The 18,652-nt window shown below is 43.0% G+C and overlaps 1 protein-coding gene across 2 annotated transcripts in view; it reads left to right on the forward strand.

Annotated features, from left to right (window-relative positions):
* focad (focadhesin) overlaps positions 1-18,652 on the forward strand; it is a 128,977-nt gene that overhangs the window by 33,454 nt on the left and 76,871 nt on the right. For both annotated transcript variants that reach the window (XM_067261178.1, XM_067261179.1), the window contains exons 5-7: positions 11,261-11,362; positions 11,696-11,912; positions 18,384-18,593. In XM_067261178.1, coding sequence (XP_067117279.1) covers positions 11,261-11,362; positions 11,696-11,912; positions 18,384-18,593 — 529 coding nt within the window. The remainder of the gene's footprint in view (positions 1-11,260; positions 11,363-11,695; positions 11,913-18,383; positions 18,594-18,652) is intronic.

Raw genomic sequence — 18,652 nt, forward strand, 5'->3', positions numbered from 1 at the left:
TATAAACATAGCAAACATCCCTTTGGCTACATAATCATTTGCATGAATGTACCAGAGAATTCATGGGCAATTTGTTTAAAACTAGTGCATATTGCCCATGATAAAACAGATACACACAGATTTCTGGAATTATAGATAGATAGTGCAGTTTGCCGTGATGCAGCTGGTTAGGACAGTTCTTCTTAGTGGTTTTGGTAGCTATATTTCTCAGATCACAAAGTAAATTCTCTCATCTCTGAAGTACTTGTTTAACCTCCACATCTTTTCTAGTCAAATTGACAATGTTGTGGTAGCCTACGTTCATGCAAATGATTATCCTTCATTTGTCTGTTGTTTCCTACGTTACAAATTGCTTATGTTATGTTGATAAAAATTTACTATATTGGTTTTCTGTTAAATTGTCTTACCAGCACCAACATCTACATATTAATTCATAAAAGTGAACTAAAGTAATTACATGCACAATGTTTGAGCCAGTTGTCATAATTGTAGGCTTAATTCACCATACAGCGCCTGCACATTTGAAAGCAGCTGAATATCGGTTATAAAAGCATATTTCCCAATTTTCCTTATTTAGTTTCATTTAATTGCGAATGCCTTTGTTAATCGCATTAGTGCGGTTAGCAGTTTTTACATCAGAAAACACATTTATGTAAAAAGATTCCCTGATACTCAAAGGATATCCACTTTATATTGTCTTTCTTTTACCTAGCCAGCCTCTTTGGGCTGTGACGCAAAAAGAGAGCAAGCCAAGCTGCGGCAATAATTTGTTTTCATTATTTAATGGTGAAATGCTTATCCAAACAACGTCCGTCCCGGCACTGCACTCCGTTGGATTATAAAGAGGATTCATGCACAATGTGAACTTTGTAAGTTTGTAAAGTTCATTAGTTGAGCGTGGGAAACTAAACCCATTCTAATTTGCAAACACACACACAGATTTCTTTCATTATTAGAGAGATAATGAGAAATTGCTTTTATGACGTGCATAAGTGACTAGAAGAGATGATGTGGAGGTTGAACAAGTACTTCAGAGATGACAGAGAACTTCCATTGTGACCTGAGAAATATATGTACCAAAGCCACTGACAAGAACTGTCATCACCAGCTGCATCACTGGCACTGAAATCTGTAATTCCAGGAATCTGTGTGTGTGCGTGGCACCAATTTTATGTGCATGATCTATAGTTCAAGTAATCTGTAATTGTGTGTTTCACTGGCACTGTCTGCATCAGAGGCACTGAGCACTAGTTATAGTATGATTTGAAGCATGGACAGTAACGGTATATATCACAGTATATTAATTTTTTGTATTTTATGTCTGCATCTGAAGGGGTAAAACACTGGTATGGCAACTGCAAAGCAGCTATTACTGTAATCTTAACCGTATTTCTAGGACACTCACAGTACAGTGTGAGTACAGTGGGAAAAAAAAACAATGACAAATACAGTATTGCAGGAAAAGACCTGAATAGAGCCCAACATTTCATTTATTTAATACGTTCCAGCAGAAGTCCATCTACCGCACAGGTGTCACATTAATTGACATTTTCTAACCTTTGCGGTGCCTTGCCGTAATGGATCAGAAACGGAAGTTGATCTACCACCGAAGGAGAGCTAATATGTAGTTTTCAAAAATGTTTATGGGATATTTGTAGTGAGCTAGCTTTAATAAATAGTTAAATAGCTCATTACGCTCAAGATTCTGTAGGCCTTACCCTAACCTGGCATCTTTATTTCCATGGCTACACTCTTTCATGCTGCATTTTTATCTCTGTAAATGTCTGAAGTTGTCATTTAAAGCCGGGTGGCTAGACACCAACAAAACGAGTCTCTCCTCCATCTTTGCAATATTGGTTATGTGGATGCTTGCGTTGATGAATTGCAATGTTTGCATTAAAGGCTGGCCCGTGCGGTCTGATCCTACAGACAAACTACTATAGCTTAAATTGCTGAAAAAGTTAATGCTGGTTCTGATGCACTGTGTTCTGACACCTTTCTATCTCAGTTTGTTTGCTGACCCCTGTCTACTGCCGAAAGCACCTACAATGGGCACATAGCATAGAGCATCAGAACTGGACAATGGAGCAATGGAAGAAGGTGGCCTGGTCTCATAAATCAAATTTTTCACCATACCTGAACCACGCAGGCAACATCAATTCCGAGACCAAACCGACACCCGAGATTGCTAGCACCAAAACCCACTACTACTCAAGTATAATCACTGCCAATAAATGAAACTCCAAGACACTGTTTTCCATACTCAACAATATCACCCAACCCCAGGACATTCTTCCCCCAATACAACCTCCTTCTGCAACTCCATCATGTCCTTTTTCAATGAAAAAAATCAATAACATCCACCAGTACCTTGGATCAATCCCTCAGCTCAGCTTCTCAACAAACTACCACCCATCTACAGACTCATTCTCCTCCTTCCAGCTCCCCGCTCTTTCAGACATCACTGAACTCATCCTGAAATCAAAGCCATCCACTTGCCAACTTGACCCCCTCCCCACACAATTTGTTAAAGCCTGCCTTCCCTCCCTGGCCCCCCTCATTTCTGCTATCATCCACTCCTCTCTCACCACTGGAACTCTCCCTAAATCCTTAAAAAATGCTGCCATTACCCCAATTCTGAAAAAACCTGGTGCCGACCCCTCCAACTTCAATAACGTCCGTACTATATCCAATCTACCTTTAATCCTCCAATACCGTTGCTTCTCAACTCCATTCTCACCTATCCCACAATAACCTTTATGAACAGTTCCAGTCCGGTTTCCGCCCACTCCATAGCACTGAAACAGCACTTCTCAATATCAGTGCAGCCTTTGACACCATCTGTCACCCCCCCCCCCACCCCCCTCAACAGGCTATCTTCGATCGGCATCACCCAAACTCCGTTAAACTGGTTCACATCTTACCTTTCTGACCGCACTCATTTCATCCAACTCGAGTTTTAAATCCACTCCCTCCTCTGTCACTTCAGGTGTGACCTAGGGCTCTGTCCTGGGGCCCCTACTCTTCATCATTTACCTCCTTCCCCTTGGCAATATCTTTCGCAAATTCAACATTCACTTTCACTGTTATGCTGATGACAGCCAGATCTACCTTTCTACCAAACCCTCGTCCACTCTTCCGCCCACCTCCCTTACTGATTGCATCACTGAAATAAGAATCTGGTTCACCCAAAACTTCCTCAAATTAAACAGTAATAAAACCGAGGTTCTCCTCATTGGCACGAAATCCACTTTATCCGGAAAAATTTTCTCTTATTATTGACAACTCCTCCGTTTCACCATCCCCCAAGGTTAAGAGTCTGGGTGTCATCCTTGACAGCACACTATCCTTTCAGCCCCACATCAATAACACCACCTGGTCTGCCTACTTTCACCTGAGAAATATCAACCGTCTCCACCTGCCGCCATTCTTGTACACAGTCTCATCACCTCCCGTTTAGATTATTGCAACTCCATCCTTTTTGGCCTCCCTGATGCAGAACCAAAAAAATCCAGGTGTGATTTGAGTGCTTCTTTGTAGAATCGGTCAGGCAGCGTTGTAGTCACTACTTAGTTAAGAGAAGCGTTGGCAGTTATAAAAAGGAGTGTCTAAGTAGGTGAGAGTTCATTGGTCAGTTACCCAGGTTGGACATGATCCAAGCAGATTTTTCCTAAAGTTTCACAGCTAGGTGTGAACAGGAGTAATTCTAGAATCATGAATGTTCATACCTTGTAAATGCATCATAAAGTATCTACACAATATGGATAAATGGCTTTGTTAGTAAATTACAATAAGTTGGATACCAAAGTTGACTGACTCATCTCTAGGTGAAGGGTAGTTTAATTAAATCATAAAATTTAAATCAAGACCGTATGAAAAGAAAAGCACACATTATCACACTGACATTCCTGTCTTCCTTATAGTGTCCAAAGGCAGTGTGGTTCTTGAGGGATGTTTGTAAATCCATACAATGTCAGTTTTTGAATAATTCTGAGACTAAGAGGCAGAGTATTGTGTATTGCGTTTGTCTGCGGCAGATCTTTTGATATCCTATGGGCTAGCAGAGGGACATTTGGTGATCACCTTCTCCTGGCATAGATTACAGAAGGTTGTTTGTTGTTAATTCCTTTAACCTAAGAGTGTCCTTTGATATTCCTATGATATTCATCTCTGGGCTAGCGGAGCTTTTAGGGAGATACTGCCTTAACAAGCCTACCTTGCTGACAATACTGAGTATTCAGTGATCCTTTAAATTTTTATTTTTGTGTCTTCTTCAAGACTTTTATATTATGAATAATCCCTGAAAGTGTTAATTTTTTTATGAGCACATGCCACATTTGTATTCATGTTGACTTGAATAGAAATCCAAGGAAATCAATAGGCAAGGCAAGTTTATTTGTACAGCACATTTGAACAACAAGGCAATTCAAAGTGCTTCACATAAAATCATTAAAAGCATCAAAACATAATGCAAAAGAAAACAAGATTTAAAAACAATTAAGAACATTCAATAAAACATTCAAAACATTCTAAAAAAAAAAAAAAAAGTTGCAGTGGAGTTTGAGAAATTAAAATGCAGGAGTGAGATGCAGATTGATATCCTTGAATCTGGTTCACTTAAAGGCAACAGCAAACAGTAGTCTTCAATCTAGATTTAAAGGAGCTGAGGGTCTCAGCAGACCTGCAGCTTTCAGGGACCTTGTTCCAGATATGTGGAGCAGAAAAACTGAATGCTGCTTCTCCATGTTTAGTTCTGACTCTTGGAACACAAAGTAGACCAGTCCCAGATTAATTGAGGGGTCTGGATGGTTCATAAGGTAGCAGCAGATCACAAATGTATTTAAACCATTCACTGCTTTATAAACCAGCAGCAGAATTTTAAAGTCAATTCTTTGTTGGACAGGAAGCCACTGCAAAGACCTCAGAACTGGAGTGATGTGATCCACTTTCTTGGTCTTAGTGAGGACTCGAGCTGCAGCTTTCTGATTGACTTTTTACAGAGACCTGTGAACACACCGTTACAGTAGTCGAGTCTACTGAAGATAAATGCATGGACAAGTTTCTCCAAATCCTGTTGAGACATAACTCTAACCCTTGACACATTCTTCAGGGGATAGTAGGCTGATTTTGTCTTGTCTTGTAATTGTCTTGATATTGTCACGGCCACAGCCGTGCCCCCCTTGTTTTTGGTTTTGCCCTGCCCTAGTGTTTCCCGGTCATTGTCTTCACCTGTGTCTCGTTCTCGTTAGCATCATTGTGTCCACCTGTGTGTCGTTTGGTTCTGTGTATTTAGGTTTCTGTTTTACATTACATTACATTTACATTTATTCATTTAGCAGACGCTTTTATCCAAAGCGACTTCCAAGAGAGAGCTTTACAAAGTGCATAGGTCACTGATCATAACAACAAGATAGCCAAAAAACATCGCGAGTAGCCAAAACATGAAGCACACATTGTGAACAACCAAAGTAAGTGCCAAAGGGAAGAACCATAAGAGCATGTAGTTAAACAAGTTCAAATTAAACAACATGAACTGCTATAAGTGCAAGTGTACCTGTGGAAAAAAGCAAGCAACAGTAATAAAAACAATATATCACAGCGAGAACAAAAATGTTAAAACAGTTACCACTAACCACAAGAGCAACAAGTCTCTAAGCAAGAGTCATTGTGATCCTTGAGGAAACTAACATCGGGTCAAGCGAACCATTCCTAAGTACCGTTGTACTCCCGGAACAAGTGCGTCTTGAGCCTTTTCTTGAAGGTGGAGAGACAGTCAGTATCTCTGATGGAGGTGGGGAGTTGATTCCACCACTGGGGGGCCAGACAGGAGAAGAGCTTGTGTTGGGACCGGGCGGTCTTGAGCGGTGGGACCACCAGGCGGTTGTCTGAAGAAGACCGTAGGTGACGGGTGGGGGTGTAAGGCTGCAGGAGAGACTTGATGTAGACGGGTGCAGTCCCGTTCACTGCTCGGAAGGTCAATACCAGGGTCTTGAATCTGATACGGGCCATGATAGGTAGCCAGTGGAGAGAGATGAGGAGCGGGGTCACATGGGAGCGTCTGGGTAGATTGTAGACCAGGCGGGCCGCTGCGTTCTGAATCCTCTGAAGAGGGCGGGTTGCACATGCTGGGAGACCAGCGAGCAGCGAGTTGCAATAGTCCAACTTGGAGAGGACAAGTGCTTGGACTAGCAGCTGGGTTGAGTGCTCAGACAAGTATCTCCTGATCTTCCGGATGTTGTAGAGGGTGAATCTACACGACCGGGAGACCGCAGCAATGTGGGCCGTGAGGGAGAGCTCGTCGTCCATGGTAACCCCAAGGTTCCTGGCAGAGGATGAAGGGGTCACCGTCGCAGATCCCAGGGTGATTGAGAGATCGTGGGAGATGGAGGGTTTAGCCGGGATGATGAGAAGTTCTGTTTTGGCGAGGTTCAGCTGGAGGTGGTGCTCGGTCATCCAGGCGGAGATGTCTGTGAGGCAGGCCTCAATCCTAGCTGAGATCCCCGGATCGGTCGGGGGGAACGACAGGTACAGCTGCGTGTCGTCAGCGTAGCAGTGGTAGGAGGAGCCATGGGAGGTGATGATTGGTCCAAGTGAGGTGGTGTACAGAGAGAAGAGGAGGGGTCCAAGGACGGAGCCCTGTGGGACACCAGTGGAGAGCTGGCGAGGTCCTGACAGTTTGCCTCCCCAGGAAACCTGGTAGGATCTTCCCGACAGGTAGGATGAGATCCACTTGAGTGCAGTGCCAGTGATGCCCCTCTCAGAAAGTCTGGCGAGCAGGATCTGGTGGTTAACCGTATCAAACGCTGCAGAAAGGTCCAGCAGAATGATGACGGATGACCTGGAAGCCGCTCTGGCAGACTGGAGGGCAGTGGTGACCGAAAGGAGGGCAGTCTCTGTGGAGTGGCCAGTCTTGAAGCCCGATTGGTTGGGGTCAAGCAGGTTGTTCTGAGAGAGAAAGTTAGACAGTTGGTTAGATACAGCACGTTCAATTGTTTTTGAAAGGAAGAGCATAACGTAACAGTGATACTGGTCTGTAGTTCTGGAGGACGGCGGGGTTAAGGGAGGGTTTTTTGAGTAGAGGGGTAACTCTAGCCTGTTTGAAGGCATAGGGGAAGGTGCCAGAGGTAAGAGAGGAGTTTAGGACATGGAGAAGAAAAGTTATGATGGAGGGGGAGATGGTTTGAAAGAGAGGTGAGGGGATAGGATCAAGGGGACAGGAGGTGGGGCGATGAGAGAGAATGAGGTCAGAGATCTCTGCCTCAGACAGGGGAGAAAAAGAGTTTAGACATTTAGTTGGGTCAGTCATGGAGGGTGAGAGGGTAGGAAAGGTGGGTTTAGGGAACCCGGCTGCTAATGTCGGCGACTTTTTTCTCAAAGAAGGAGGAGAAGTCGTCTGCTGTCAGGGTGGAGGGAGGGGTGGGGGAGGTGGGCTAAGAAGGGTGGAGAAGGTAGAAAAAAGTTTGTGGGGGTTTGAAGTGGAGTTGATTTTGTTCAGAAAGTAGAGGGTTTTAGCACCAGTTATGTGAGAAGAGAAGGATTTGAGGAGGGAGTGATACTTATCAAGGTCCAGACCGCCTTTGGACTTGCGCCATCTCCTCTCAGCTGCCCGAAGGGTGGACCGTTCTTTACGAATAACATCCGTAAGCCACGGGCAGGAGGGAGAAGATCGTGCAGGCCTGGTTGACTGGGGACAGAGAGAGTCAAGTGATGCAGTTAAAGTGGTTAACAAGGTGTCTGTGGCAGTGTTAGACGGGTGTCCAGTCTTTGTCTTGTCCTTACTACCCCTGTTCCGTGAGTACCCTATCTGTTTCCCTGGCTTTTCGAGATTAAAACCTTTGTTTTCAAGAACGGCTGCGTACTCCCTTGCATTTGGGTCCTACCCCACCTCTCAGCGTGACAGAATGACAAGACCACAAATGGACCCAGCAGAGAGTTCCCTGAACCCTTTCCTAGGGACCAGACTTGCCTTTGGTGGACCCCGAAGCCTGCAGCGGAGGGCCCACCCAAAGTCCGGGTTCCTACCCCGGCTCCAGCCCCAGCCTGAACCCCGACTCCAGCCTCGGTCCTGCCCTGTGCCCCAGCCTCGGACCTGCCCTGTACCCCAGACTCGTTCCTGCCCTGTGCCCCAGCCTCAGTCCTGCCCTGTGCCCCGGCCACCGCCTCCTCCGCCAGAGGACGTCTGGCCACCTCCTCCTCCGCCCGAGGACTCCTGGCCGCCTCCTCCTCCGCCCGAGGACTTCTGGCCGCCGCCACCTCCGCCCGAGGACTTCTGGCCGCCGCCACCTCCGCCCGAGGACTTCTGGCTGCCGCCTGCCACGTTGCCCGCGCTCCCAGGCGCCCCCGTGCCCGCGCTCCCAGGCGCCCCCTCGTCCGCGCTCCCAGGCGACCCCTCGTCCGCGCTCCCAGGCGCCCCCTCGTCCGCGCTCCCAGGCGCCCCCTCGTCCGCGCTCCCAGGCGCCCCCTCGTCCGCGCTCCCAGGCGCCCCCTCGTCCGCGCTCCCAGGCGCCTCCTGTCCCCTGTGCCCGTCCTGCCCCCGGGTGGTTCCCCGGACCTGCGCCGGCCTCCGGGCCGGCCCCCCGGACCTGCGCCGGCCCTCTGCCCTGCCTCCGGGTCGACCCCCGGACCTGCCCCGACCCTCTGCCCTGCCTCCGGGCCGACCCCCGGACCTGCCCCGACCCTCTGCCCTGCCTCCGGGCCGCCCCCCGGACCTGCCCCGACCCTCTGCCCTGCCTCCGGGTTGTCCCCCGGACCTGCTCCAACCCCCTGCCCTGCCTTGTGGGACGTCGGGTGACATCCCTTGAGAGGGGGTCCTGTCACGGCCACAGCCGTGCCCCCCTGTTGTTTTTGGTTTTGCCCTGTCCTAGTGTTTCCCTGTCATTGTCTTCACCTGTGTCTCGTTCTTGTTAGCGTCATTGTGTCCACCTGTGTGTTGTTTGGTTCTGGGTATTTAGGTTTCTGTTTTGTGTTCAGTCTTTGTCTTGTCATTACTACTACCTGTCCCTGTGAGTACCCTATCTGTTCCCCGTTTTGAGAATTAAACCCTTTGTTCTACCATGCCTCGCATCTCTCGTGCATTTGGGTCCTACCCCTCCTCACACCCTGACAGATATGGTTGCTCAGAATGAAGTCTGAATCCATAACTACACCTAGATTTCTGGCTTGGTTTGTGGTTTTTAACATCAGCGATTGAGGCTGACTTTCAATCGTTCGTCCTTGGGACCAAAAACAATTACTTCTGTTTTATCTTTATTTAATTGAAGAAAATTCAGGCACATCCAGGTGTTGATTTCTTCAATGCGTTTGCCTAGCCCTTGTATGGGATTATAGTCCCCAGGTGATAAAGTTATGTAGATTTGTGTGTAGTCTGCATGATTATGATAACACACTTTGTGTGCAGTAGAATGCATCTTTACAAAAACAGGCGGTTTTATTTTGTGGAAAAATGATCAACTCTCATCAGTCTAAACCTCTGACCTGTTGAACTCAGTTGAACTGCAACTGAGAAAGGATTTGCTCTGTCTCCTTTTTGCTTATATTTTATTTGTCTGCTTCTGAAAGCAGGTAATAGTGTGTCTGTCTGGTGTGCCTGATTGATTGGTCTGTATTGAGGTCATTGCAAAACCAGGTGCCAGGATCCTGAAGATAGAGAGATGATTAACGTAAGATTAATGTGGGGAGGTGAAACAAGCAAGAGTTAGAGAAAGGGGGTCAAAGAAACTCAGAGATAGGCTAAACTTGATTAACCTGTTGACGTTCCTGTATCGCCCGCGTTACAAAAATGCTGCCCCCCCTTCCTCAGTTACGACGCACTAAATTCTAACAAATATATTTTTTAGACGCTACACATGTTATACATCATTGGAAAGCTACGATTCTTGTGCTTGTAGATATGTAAACCATTTCAAGATCGAGTCACAACAACAAGTTTAGTCAACGTCTTTGTCCAGTCACCACTTTGGTGATGTTTACAAAGCCAAACGTCTCTACTTACCCTCAAAGGTTCTGTGTCGTCCAGGTATGCAAACAACACATCAAAACTTGATCTGCGTACATTCCCAAGGGTTCAAAGTATCTAACCATGTAAAGTAATTCTCCAAATACAATGTTTTACGTTCATGAATAGCCATTATCCTTTGTTTTATTATGCAAGTTAGCCGACGGAAGAAACAACTTGTTCAAATAAAAGTGCACATTCCTCCGGTTAGAAACGGAGAAAATACGATATGGAGGGATCAAAATGTCCGTTGAACCCTCCCCTTTTGATTGACACCTTGTTTGACCCAATAGGACCTTCCATGCCCCGTTGACAGCCCTCTAAAGCCAATTAGGTCTGTGCGTCCTGCCCCCCCCCGCCCCCCCCCCCCCCCCCCACACTCTTTCTAAACAAATTTCTCGAACTGGCTTCGACTGGCTCTGAAATGAGCTCGTTAGCCTTGTAGCTGAAAGCTAGCTGAAAATGCCAATACCTCATTTGTATGTGTCTGTGGAGCCGTCAAAATAAAAGTCGATTGCGCAATAGGGTTGAAAGAATCAGTTTTCTTTGTGCGCCAATCCTGGGAATCAGATAAAGCACTCCAATGTGTTCATGCTTCAATTTTTGTGTTTCAGTAATACTAATTAGGGATTTAGCTATTATATATGATAGTTCTAAGTACCACCTTTCATTAGAGATAACAATTATGAAAAATAATACCTTTTATCCTGAGTATTTGACCTTGGTTACAAAGGGTCATTTTGGAGTCTCCAAAAGGCCCTTTTAGAAAATGAATGGATGTACTCTTATAAAAACATGTGTCAAATATGAATATATTGTGGTATTATGTTTGACTTTTGATTTGAATTGGGTAAGGCTTCAACCTGTGGTCCAATTTAGTCTTCCAGCTAATACCTACCACCTCTAGGCCTCTTCAGGCCTCTGTTTTCAAAACAAAATCTAGACGGAAATAGAAATTTTCACTTTCCTTGTGTTCAAGCTTCTATTACTCAACACTAGTAGGACTGACAGGGGTCCTGACAACAGGGGACATAACTTCAGAGTGTCAGCTTTCAAAAGAGATCATTTACATGCATGTACTCCAAATGGTTCAAGAACAGCTTCCAATTTACTTTGGGTATGCTGTTTAGGCGTTTTCAGGCAAATTTAACAGGATTCTGAAGAGGTTAAACACTTTTGTGGGCTGGTACTAAGATCTTCTTACAATACTGGAAATGTTATAATGTACTTACTGATATTAAGTGGAAATGAATGTGTGTTTTGCAGAAGCAACCCACACCCGTACATCACTGTGCTGGAGAACTGTCCGGACTGCTGGACTGCCCTGCTGATGGAGATGAATGAAATCCTCCAGGAAGCAATGGACAGGTAATGGACAGGTTGTCTATGTGATCAGAATGGGAATTAACCTTTCCTTTCATAACTGTTTGATAGTGGTTACAAAATGCTAATTTACAACCAGGGTTCCATGAAAAGGTTATCAGTTGGGCACTGGTGCTATCAACTTTTTCAACCTGAGAATTCATTTGAGTGAAGGTATTTTTGGAGCTCTGAGTGTATGTTTTTAGAATTTTAACCAAGTGCAGCATATAAGTATATTCTTTGCTCACAGTTCTGAGCCCTGTAAATTACACTTAGATCAAATTCAATTCATGTTTACCATGTTATGCTGCCAGAAATGTATTTTCTGTGTGCATGCAGGGATGAATCTGCATACGTGACCATGTTTGCACCCTTCCTACGCTACTTGTATTGTGAGCCTCAACAACTGCCTCAGCATGCTATGCTTAGACACAGCCTACTCAAGGTCTTACTGCCCACACAACCAGGAGAGAGTACTCACAGCAATCAGGCGCAAACCACTGAAGCCTTCCACAGCTTGGTTTGCTGTCTCTATGACCTGGTTTCATATATGCAGGTAAGGCCTATTTACTCACATGTTGTATTTTCAGTTAACTTTGCGACTCAGCTTGATTAGCAAGATCTCGACCATCCAAAATAAATAAATCCATCTTGCCAAGTTCAAATGTGTCAATCTTTTTGCCCTAACCACAGTGGTTTGGACCAATCAGCGTTCTGTGAGGAACTACTGGCAGCTACAAATGTGGTTGAAATTAGACGGTGATAGATGGTTCATCCGGTCACCTGCCAAATATGTTTCCAAGGACGACTTCTCAGATATGTTAGGGAGTCAGGTGGCTGAGTGGTTAGGGAATCGGGCTAGTAATCTGAAGGTTGTTGGTTCGATTCCTGGCTGTTTCGAATGACGTTGTGTCCTTGGGCAAGGCACTTCACCCTACTTGCCTCAGGGGAAATGTCCCTGTACTTACTGTAAGTCGCTCTGGATAAGAGCGTCTGCTAAATGACTAAATGTAAATGTAAATATGTGTAACAAACCATCTGGTGACGAAGGTTAATATTAAGTACCCAGTTTTAAGGTCATCTTAAATGGAGGAACCAGGAATATAATACTTGAGGAGCATGAACAGCAATTTTACATTTACTACGGCTGGAAAAAGTGTGACCGACAGCGATATATATATATAAAAAAAAAATATATATATATATATATATGGATATTGTCAAAAAATTTACAACATTCAATATATATCTCGATATGTTTTCATTTGCATTTAAATACCGTATTTTCCAGACTATACATTGCTCTGGAGTATGAGTCGCATCAGTCAAAAAATTCGTCATGAAGGGGGAAAAAAACATATAAATCGCATTTATTTCGACATTTATTTCACAAAATCCAAGTCCAAGAACAGACATTTAATCTGGAAAGGCAAGTTATTCAACTACACAATAGCACATACAACCAACAGGCTGAATAGGTGTCCGGTATGTTAACGTAACACATTAACAGTTATTCAGCTACACAATAGCATAACATACCTGGGAGGCTGAATAGGCTAAATTAACATAACAAGCTAGCGAGTCCAACAAGCAAGTTACAGGGACGCTAGTTCACCAAGCTCCCGATCTCATTCCACATCACTGAATCTGTTGAACTTGTTGGTTCATGTCAGTCAGTATGAATTAACATTTAAAAACATGTTAAATTATCCTTTTTTTATATATATAAGTCGCACCTGACTATAAGTCGCAGGATCAGCCAAACTATGAAAAAAGTGCAACTTGTACTCCGGAAAATTTGGTAATAAAAATACATGATTTTCTTTTGCCCCCATTAGAAAACAACAAAAACAATTTAGATAGAACAGCTATTGTTACAAAGTACAACATGTGTAGTGCAAATTTAAGCAGTTGCCATAACATGGTACTTGCAACTTGACAAAAAGGACCTCACATTCACAATTCATGCAGAGGTCCTTATGTGACAGGACAAAAAGAGAGCAAAAGAGAGTGCCTGTGCGTGTGCAATTTTCAGTTTGTGCACATGGTCTTTGTGAACATGTGCACAAATGGTGTCTGTGTGTGGAGGAGGAGCCAGACAGTGATCTAAAAACACAAGCAACACAAGGACCAGTAAAAAAAAAAAATCTTTGTCGTAAAATTTGTAAAATTTTAAGCCCCTACCGACAAGGCATACTGACCCTCATTTTACTAAATGACCGCACGGCAGAAAATTGGCCGTACATTCTCTTCCACGCAAAGAGAATGTACAAAAAGAAATAGTATAAAAGTTGCAGTGCAGTTCAAGAAAAAAAAATGCAGGAGTGAGATGCAGAAATTGATTGATATCCTTGAATCTGGTTCAATTAAAGGCAACAGCAAACAGTAAAGTCTTCAACTGGATTTAAAGGAGCTGAGGGTCTAAGCGGACCTGCAGCTTTCAGGGACCTTGTCCAGATATGTGGAGCAGAGAAACTGAACGACGATTCTCCATGTTTAGTTCTAACTCTTGGAACACAAAGTAGACCAGTCCCAGATGACTTGAGGGGTCGGGATGGTTCATAAGGTAGCAGCAGATCACAAATGTATTTAAACCATTCAATGCTTTATACACCAGCAGCAGGATTTTAAAGTCAATTCTGTGTTGGACAGGAAGCCACTGCAAAGACCTCAGAACTGGAGTGATGTGATCCACTTTCTTGGTCTTAGTGAGGACTCGAGCTGCAGCGTTCTGAATCAGCTGCAGCTTTCTGATTGACTTCTTACAGAGACCTGTGAACACAACGTTACAGTAGTCAAGTCTACTGAAGATAAATGCATGGACAAGTTTCTCCAAATCCTGTTGAGACATAAGTCCTCTAACCCTTGATACAGTCTTCAGGTGATAGTAGGCTGATTTAGTAATTGTCTTGATATGGCTGGTCAGGTTGAGGTCTTAATCCATAACTACACCTAGATTTCTGGCTTGGTTTGTGGTTTTTAACATCAGTGATTGAAGCTGAGCGCTGACTTTCAATCGTTCGTCCTTGGGACCAAAAACAATTACTTCTGTTTTATCTTTATTTAACTGAAGAAAATTCAGGCACATCCAGGTGTTGATTTCTGCAATGCATTTACCTAGCCCTTGTATGGGGTTATAGTCCCCAGGTGATAAAGTTATGTACAGTACTGTGCATAAGTCTTGGGCACCCAAGAATGTTTACACAAATAATGTCTTATACTGTATTTCTATATATTAAATGCTGTATTTCTGTATATTAAATGCTACAGCTTTTCTTGAATTACATGTTCCGATGAGGGCGGTGTGTACACGAGGGCAGCTTTTATTATTATGATTTAATTGGTAATTAAGAACAACAGGAATTGCGCAAAGCAGTTTATTAATTAGTAGGCGACATCTCTGGTGTCTCGTCGGTGAGGAGGAAGATGAGGATACGAATAGTGATGCAGAAAGTTTTGTACCGTACCTATTTGTAGTAAAAATAAATGAGAATTATAGTAAATTTAATATTGCTGCATTTTTTTGAGGGTGGCGTTTAAGTGTATCAGATTTTGAATGCAACATTTAATCAAAGAAATACATAATTCTTTTATTTGTGCAGCAGTATAAAAGTGCAATTTAGCAAAACTTTTTGTTAAATTTTTTAATTTCATTATTTCTAAAGCATTTTTCCTCAACCTTTTTTATTTTTATTGTGCCTAAGAGTTTTGCACAGTACTGTAGATTTGTGTGTCGTCTGCATAATTATGATAAAACACTTGTTTTTCATAATCTGAGCCAGTGGAAGCATGTAGATGTTGAACAGAAGAGGCCCCGGTATTGAACCTTGGGGAACACCACATGTCATCCTCATCAGCTTTTATCTGTAATTAGCTACAGACACAAAGTATTGACGGTCCTTCAAGTAGGATTCAAACCAGTGCTGCGCCACAGTCTGTCTAGTAGTATGTCATGATCGACCGTGTCAAATGCAGCACTAAGATCCAGTAATACTAAAACTGAAGTTCTGCCACTGTCTGTGTTTAAGTGGATGTTGTTGAAGACCTTAACGAGCAGTTTTAATACTGTGGCGCTGACGAAAACTGACTGGAAGACATAAAATCAGGTATTTTTGGCCAAGAAGTTGTTCAGCTGTTGAAAAAACACTTTTTCAATAATTTTACTTAAAAATGGGAGGTTTGATATGGGCCTATAATTTGTAATTATTTCAGGGTCTAAACTAGACTTTTTTATGAGTGCTTTAATAACTGCAGTTTTTAGGCTTGTGGGAAGACACCTGAGAAAAGGGATGTGTTTATAATTTGTAAAAGATCAGTGATCATGCAGTGTGAAATATTTTTGAAAAGGTGTGTTGGTAGAATATCCAAGCTGCAGGAGGATGTTTTCAGATGTTGTATAATGTCTTCTAGGCTTCTTTGGTTGATTGAATGAAATTGTGTCATGATATTTGAATGGATGTTATTTAAAGATGGGGACAACACATATCCTGTGTTTGGTGTGGAGGCACCGACTGCTTGTCTAATTTTCTGAATTTTGTCAGTAAAAAAGGAGGCAAATCGATTGCATGCCCAGGTGGATTGGAGCGTAGCAGTTACTGACACCGGAGATTTGTTAGTCAACGGTCAGAGAAGAAGGAATGCCTTGCTGCGAAGTCTCTCTTTATAGATAACACAGTGAACCTGGAGATTAGTTTTTAGCCATCTGTGCTCAGCTTTCTGAAACTCTCTTTTCTCTATTCTGACCAGCGTGGCATTTCTCCAAGGGGAGAAAGAAGAAAACCAGAAGAAAACCTTGCAGCTGCCTACTTGACTATCCATTTGTACAATAAATATTTTGTTAATAAACTGTATTACTAGACATTTCTATCTTTCTGTTTCATTCCAATAGTAATGTAAGTGATTTTTCACGTGGTAAATAACTTACCCATTCCTTTGTCCAACATAACATTCCAGTGTTTCCCCTATATTCACCTAACAGCGTTGCTACGGCGTACAATAAAAAAAAATATGAAAGAATGCACCAAAAAACGTGTTTTCTGCTCCACAGCAGAGTTACCACCTAAGCCTTTTACCAGAAAAAACCCTGCTGTAAGCTTTCTTTTATTCTGGATCCACATTCACCACGATTGCCATCACCAACTCAAGGAGTTGTATGATATGTAACTAGGCGGCTTACAAAATTGTTGAGTTTGGTGTAGAAAAACTTGATTGGCCTGCACAGACCTCTGACCTAAACACCATCAAACTTGGGACAGATTCTAACCATCCGCTAGCCAGGTCTAATCACCCAACAGCAATGCCCAAATTCCCTAATGTTCTTGCGGCTGAATGGGCACATATTCCCACAGACACACTCCAGAATCTTGTAGAAAGCCTTCTCAGAGGAGTGTAAGCTGCAGTGGTGTATAAAGTAACCAAAAACCATACTTGAGTAAAAGTAAAGATACCTTACTGGAAAATGATTTCAGTAAAAGTGAAAGTCACCTATTAGAATACTACTTGAGTAAAAGTCTTAAAGTATGTGATATTTACTGTACTTAAGTAATTTTCTGATATTAAATTTTGTTAAGTATTGAAAGTACAAGTAAATGCTGTTAATAAAAAAGTAAAAGGTCAGAATTTTGAGAATAATGACGTTTATTCTTTTAAGTGCTGTGGCCACCATGACCAAGGAAAAAGAGTTGTTTTGAAAATATTAATGTTTATGCTAATTATGATAAATAAACATTAACGTTGCGGCTCATGGGATTAATCTTAATTTACATCAATGTGTTTCCTGAGGTTGGATGGGGAGGTTTTGAATGCCAATATTTCAGTAGCTTTGGGTAAGCATAAGACATTTACATTTACATTTAGTCATTTAGCAGACGCTCTTATCCAGAGCGACTTACAGTAAGTACAGGGCCATTCTCCCCGAGGCAAGTAGGGTGAAGTGCCTTGCCCAAGGACACAACGTCATTTTGCACAGCCGGGAATCAAACTGGCAACCTTCAGATTACTAGCCCGCTTCCCTAACCGCTCAGCCACCTGACTCCCCAAGAGGCACTTCATCCGGTACGAAGAATCTTTCACTTCAAAATAAGAAAAATTTCTCGCAAATATGGCCACAGGTGTTTGTTGCGGGAGTAGCAAGTGCTTCTATTTCTACTTCCATCATGAAATCAGTCTTCGTAGAGTGGAATTCTACTCATGTAGTCGTTCACTAGCTAGCATCCTGGGCATCACTGGGAATCAACAAACCGCGGCTTTGAGAGCACTTAACGTGATTAACCAATAACTCAACTTGCAAGCTAGGACCACTGATTCGCCAAACCTGGTTGCTTGCAGTCTGTGTTCCACCACAGTCCCCGACGTTGGTCTCATGATTCTTTTTTTTCCTAAAGATAGATTTGATTTTGTAGCAAGTAACGAAGGCTTCAGGGGAAATGTATCGGAGTCAAAGTATCAGTTTTCTTTGCAAAATGTCATAAAGTGAAAGTCAACAGAAATATTAATAGTAAAGTACAGATATATAAAAAAACGACTTAAATAAGATGTAATAGCTTCAAAGTGGGGACGAACTCCATATTAATGCCTATTAATTTAGATATGGGATGTCTCCTGTATGTGTAACGTGTAGGTGTCCTAATACTTCTGTCTATTTTGTATAGTTAAAATATACAGAAATATCTGGTGTAAAAATTAAGTACACCAATTCAAACTTTTCTTTCCAAATATTTGGATGTTTAATATTAGTTTAAACAATAGGTTTGGAGGTGATGTAGTTAAACAAACTACCCCATCTGGGGCAGCCGCAAGCACACTTCACAATTTCCCCATAAATTGTACCCTTCTAGTTCTTGAATGCAATTTGAAATTGACTATATACTCTAATTGTGTGCAAGTGAAGTAACATTTAGGGTAAATTACTGAAACCATTAAGTGGTCCACCCTCTTGAGCTATCCTTTCTAAATTACAATGAACGTGTTATTAAACTCACTTGGTTTTGCTTGTGATATGGAGAATGAAATCTGTTTGTTTTAACAGGTGGATACTGTCGAGGCAGTCTTGGAGATACAGAGTTTTGTGGAGGCTTTGCTCCCGACCTTGGGTAGAGCCTCCAGGGACTGTTGGGGATCCATGAGGGCTTGTTTGATTCTGCAGCTGCTCTCTGCCTGCAGGCTAAGCCTGAAGCTCATAGGGGAATGTCATCCCTTGCTCCAATTATTACAGCGGCTCCTACCAACTTACTCAGTGGTAAGAAAAAGCAGCATTGAGTGGGGTCAAAATAGTTTTTTGACGCCGGGATTTAGATA

The sequence above is a fragment of the Osmerus mordax genome, chromosome 23 (genome assembly GCF_038355195.1).
Source record: "Osmerus mordax isolate fOsmMor3 chromosome 23, fOsmMor3.pri, whole genome shotgun sequence".
Lineage (NCBI taxonomy): Eukaryota > Metazoa > Chordata > Actinopteri > Osmeriformes > Osmeridae > Osmerus > Osmerus mordax.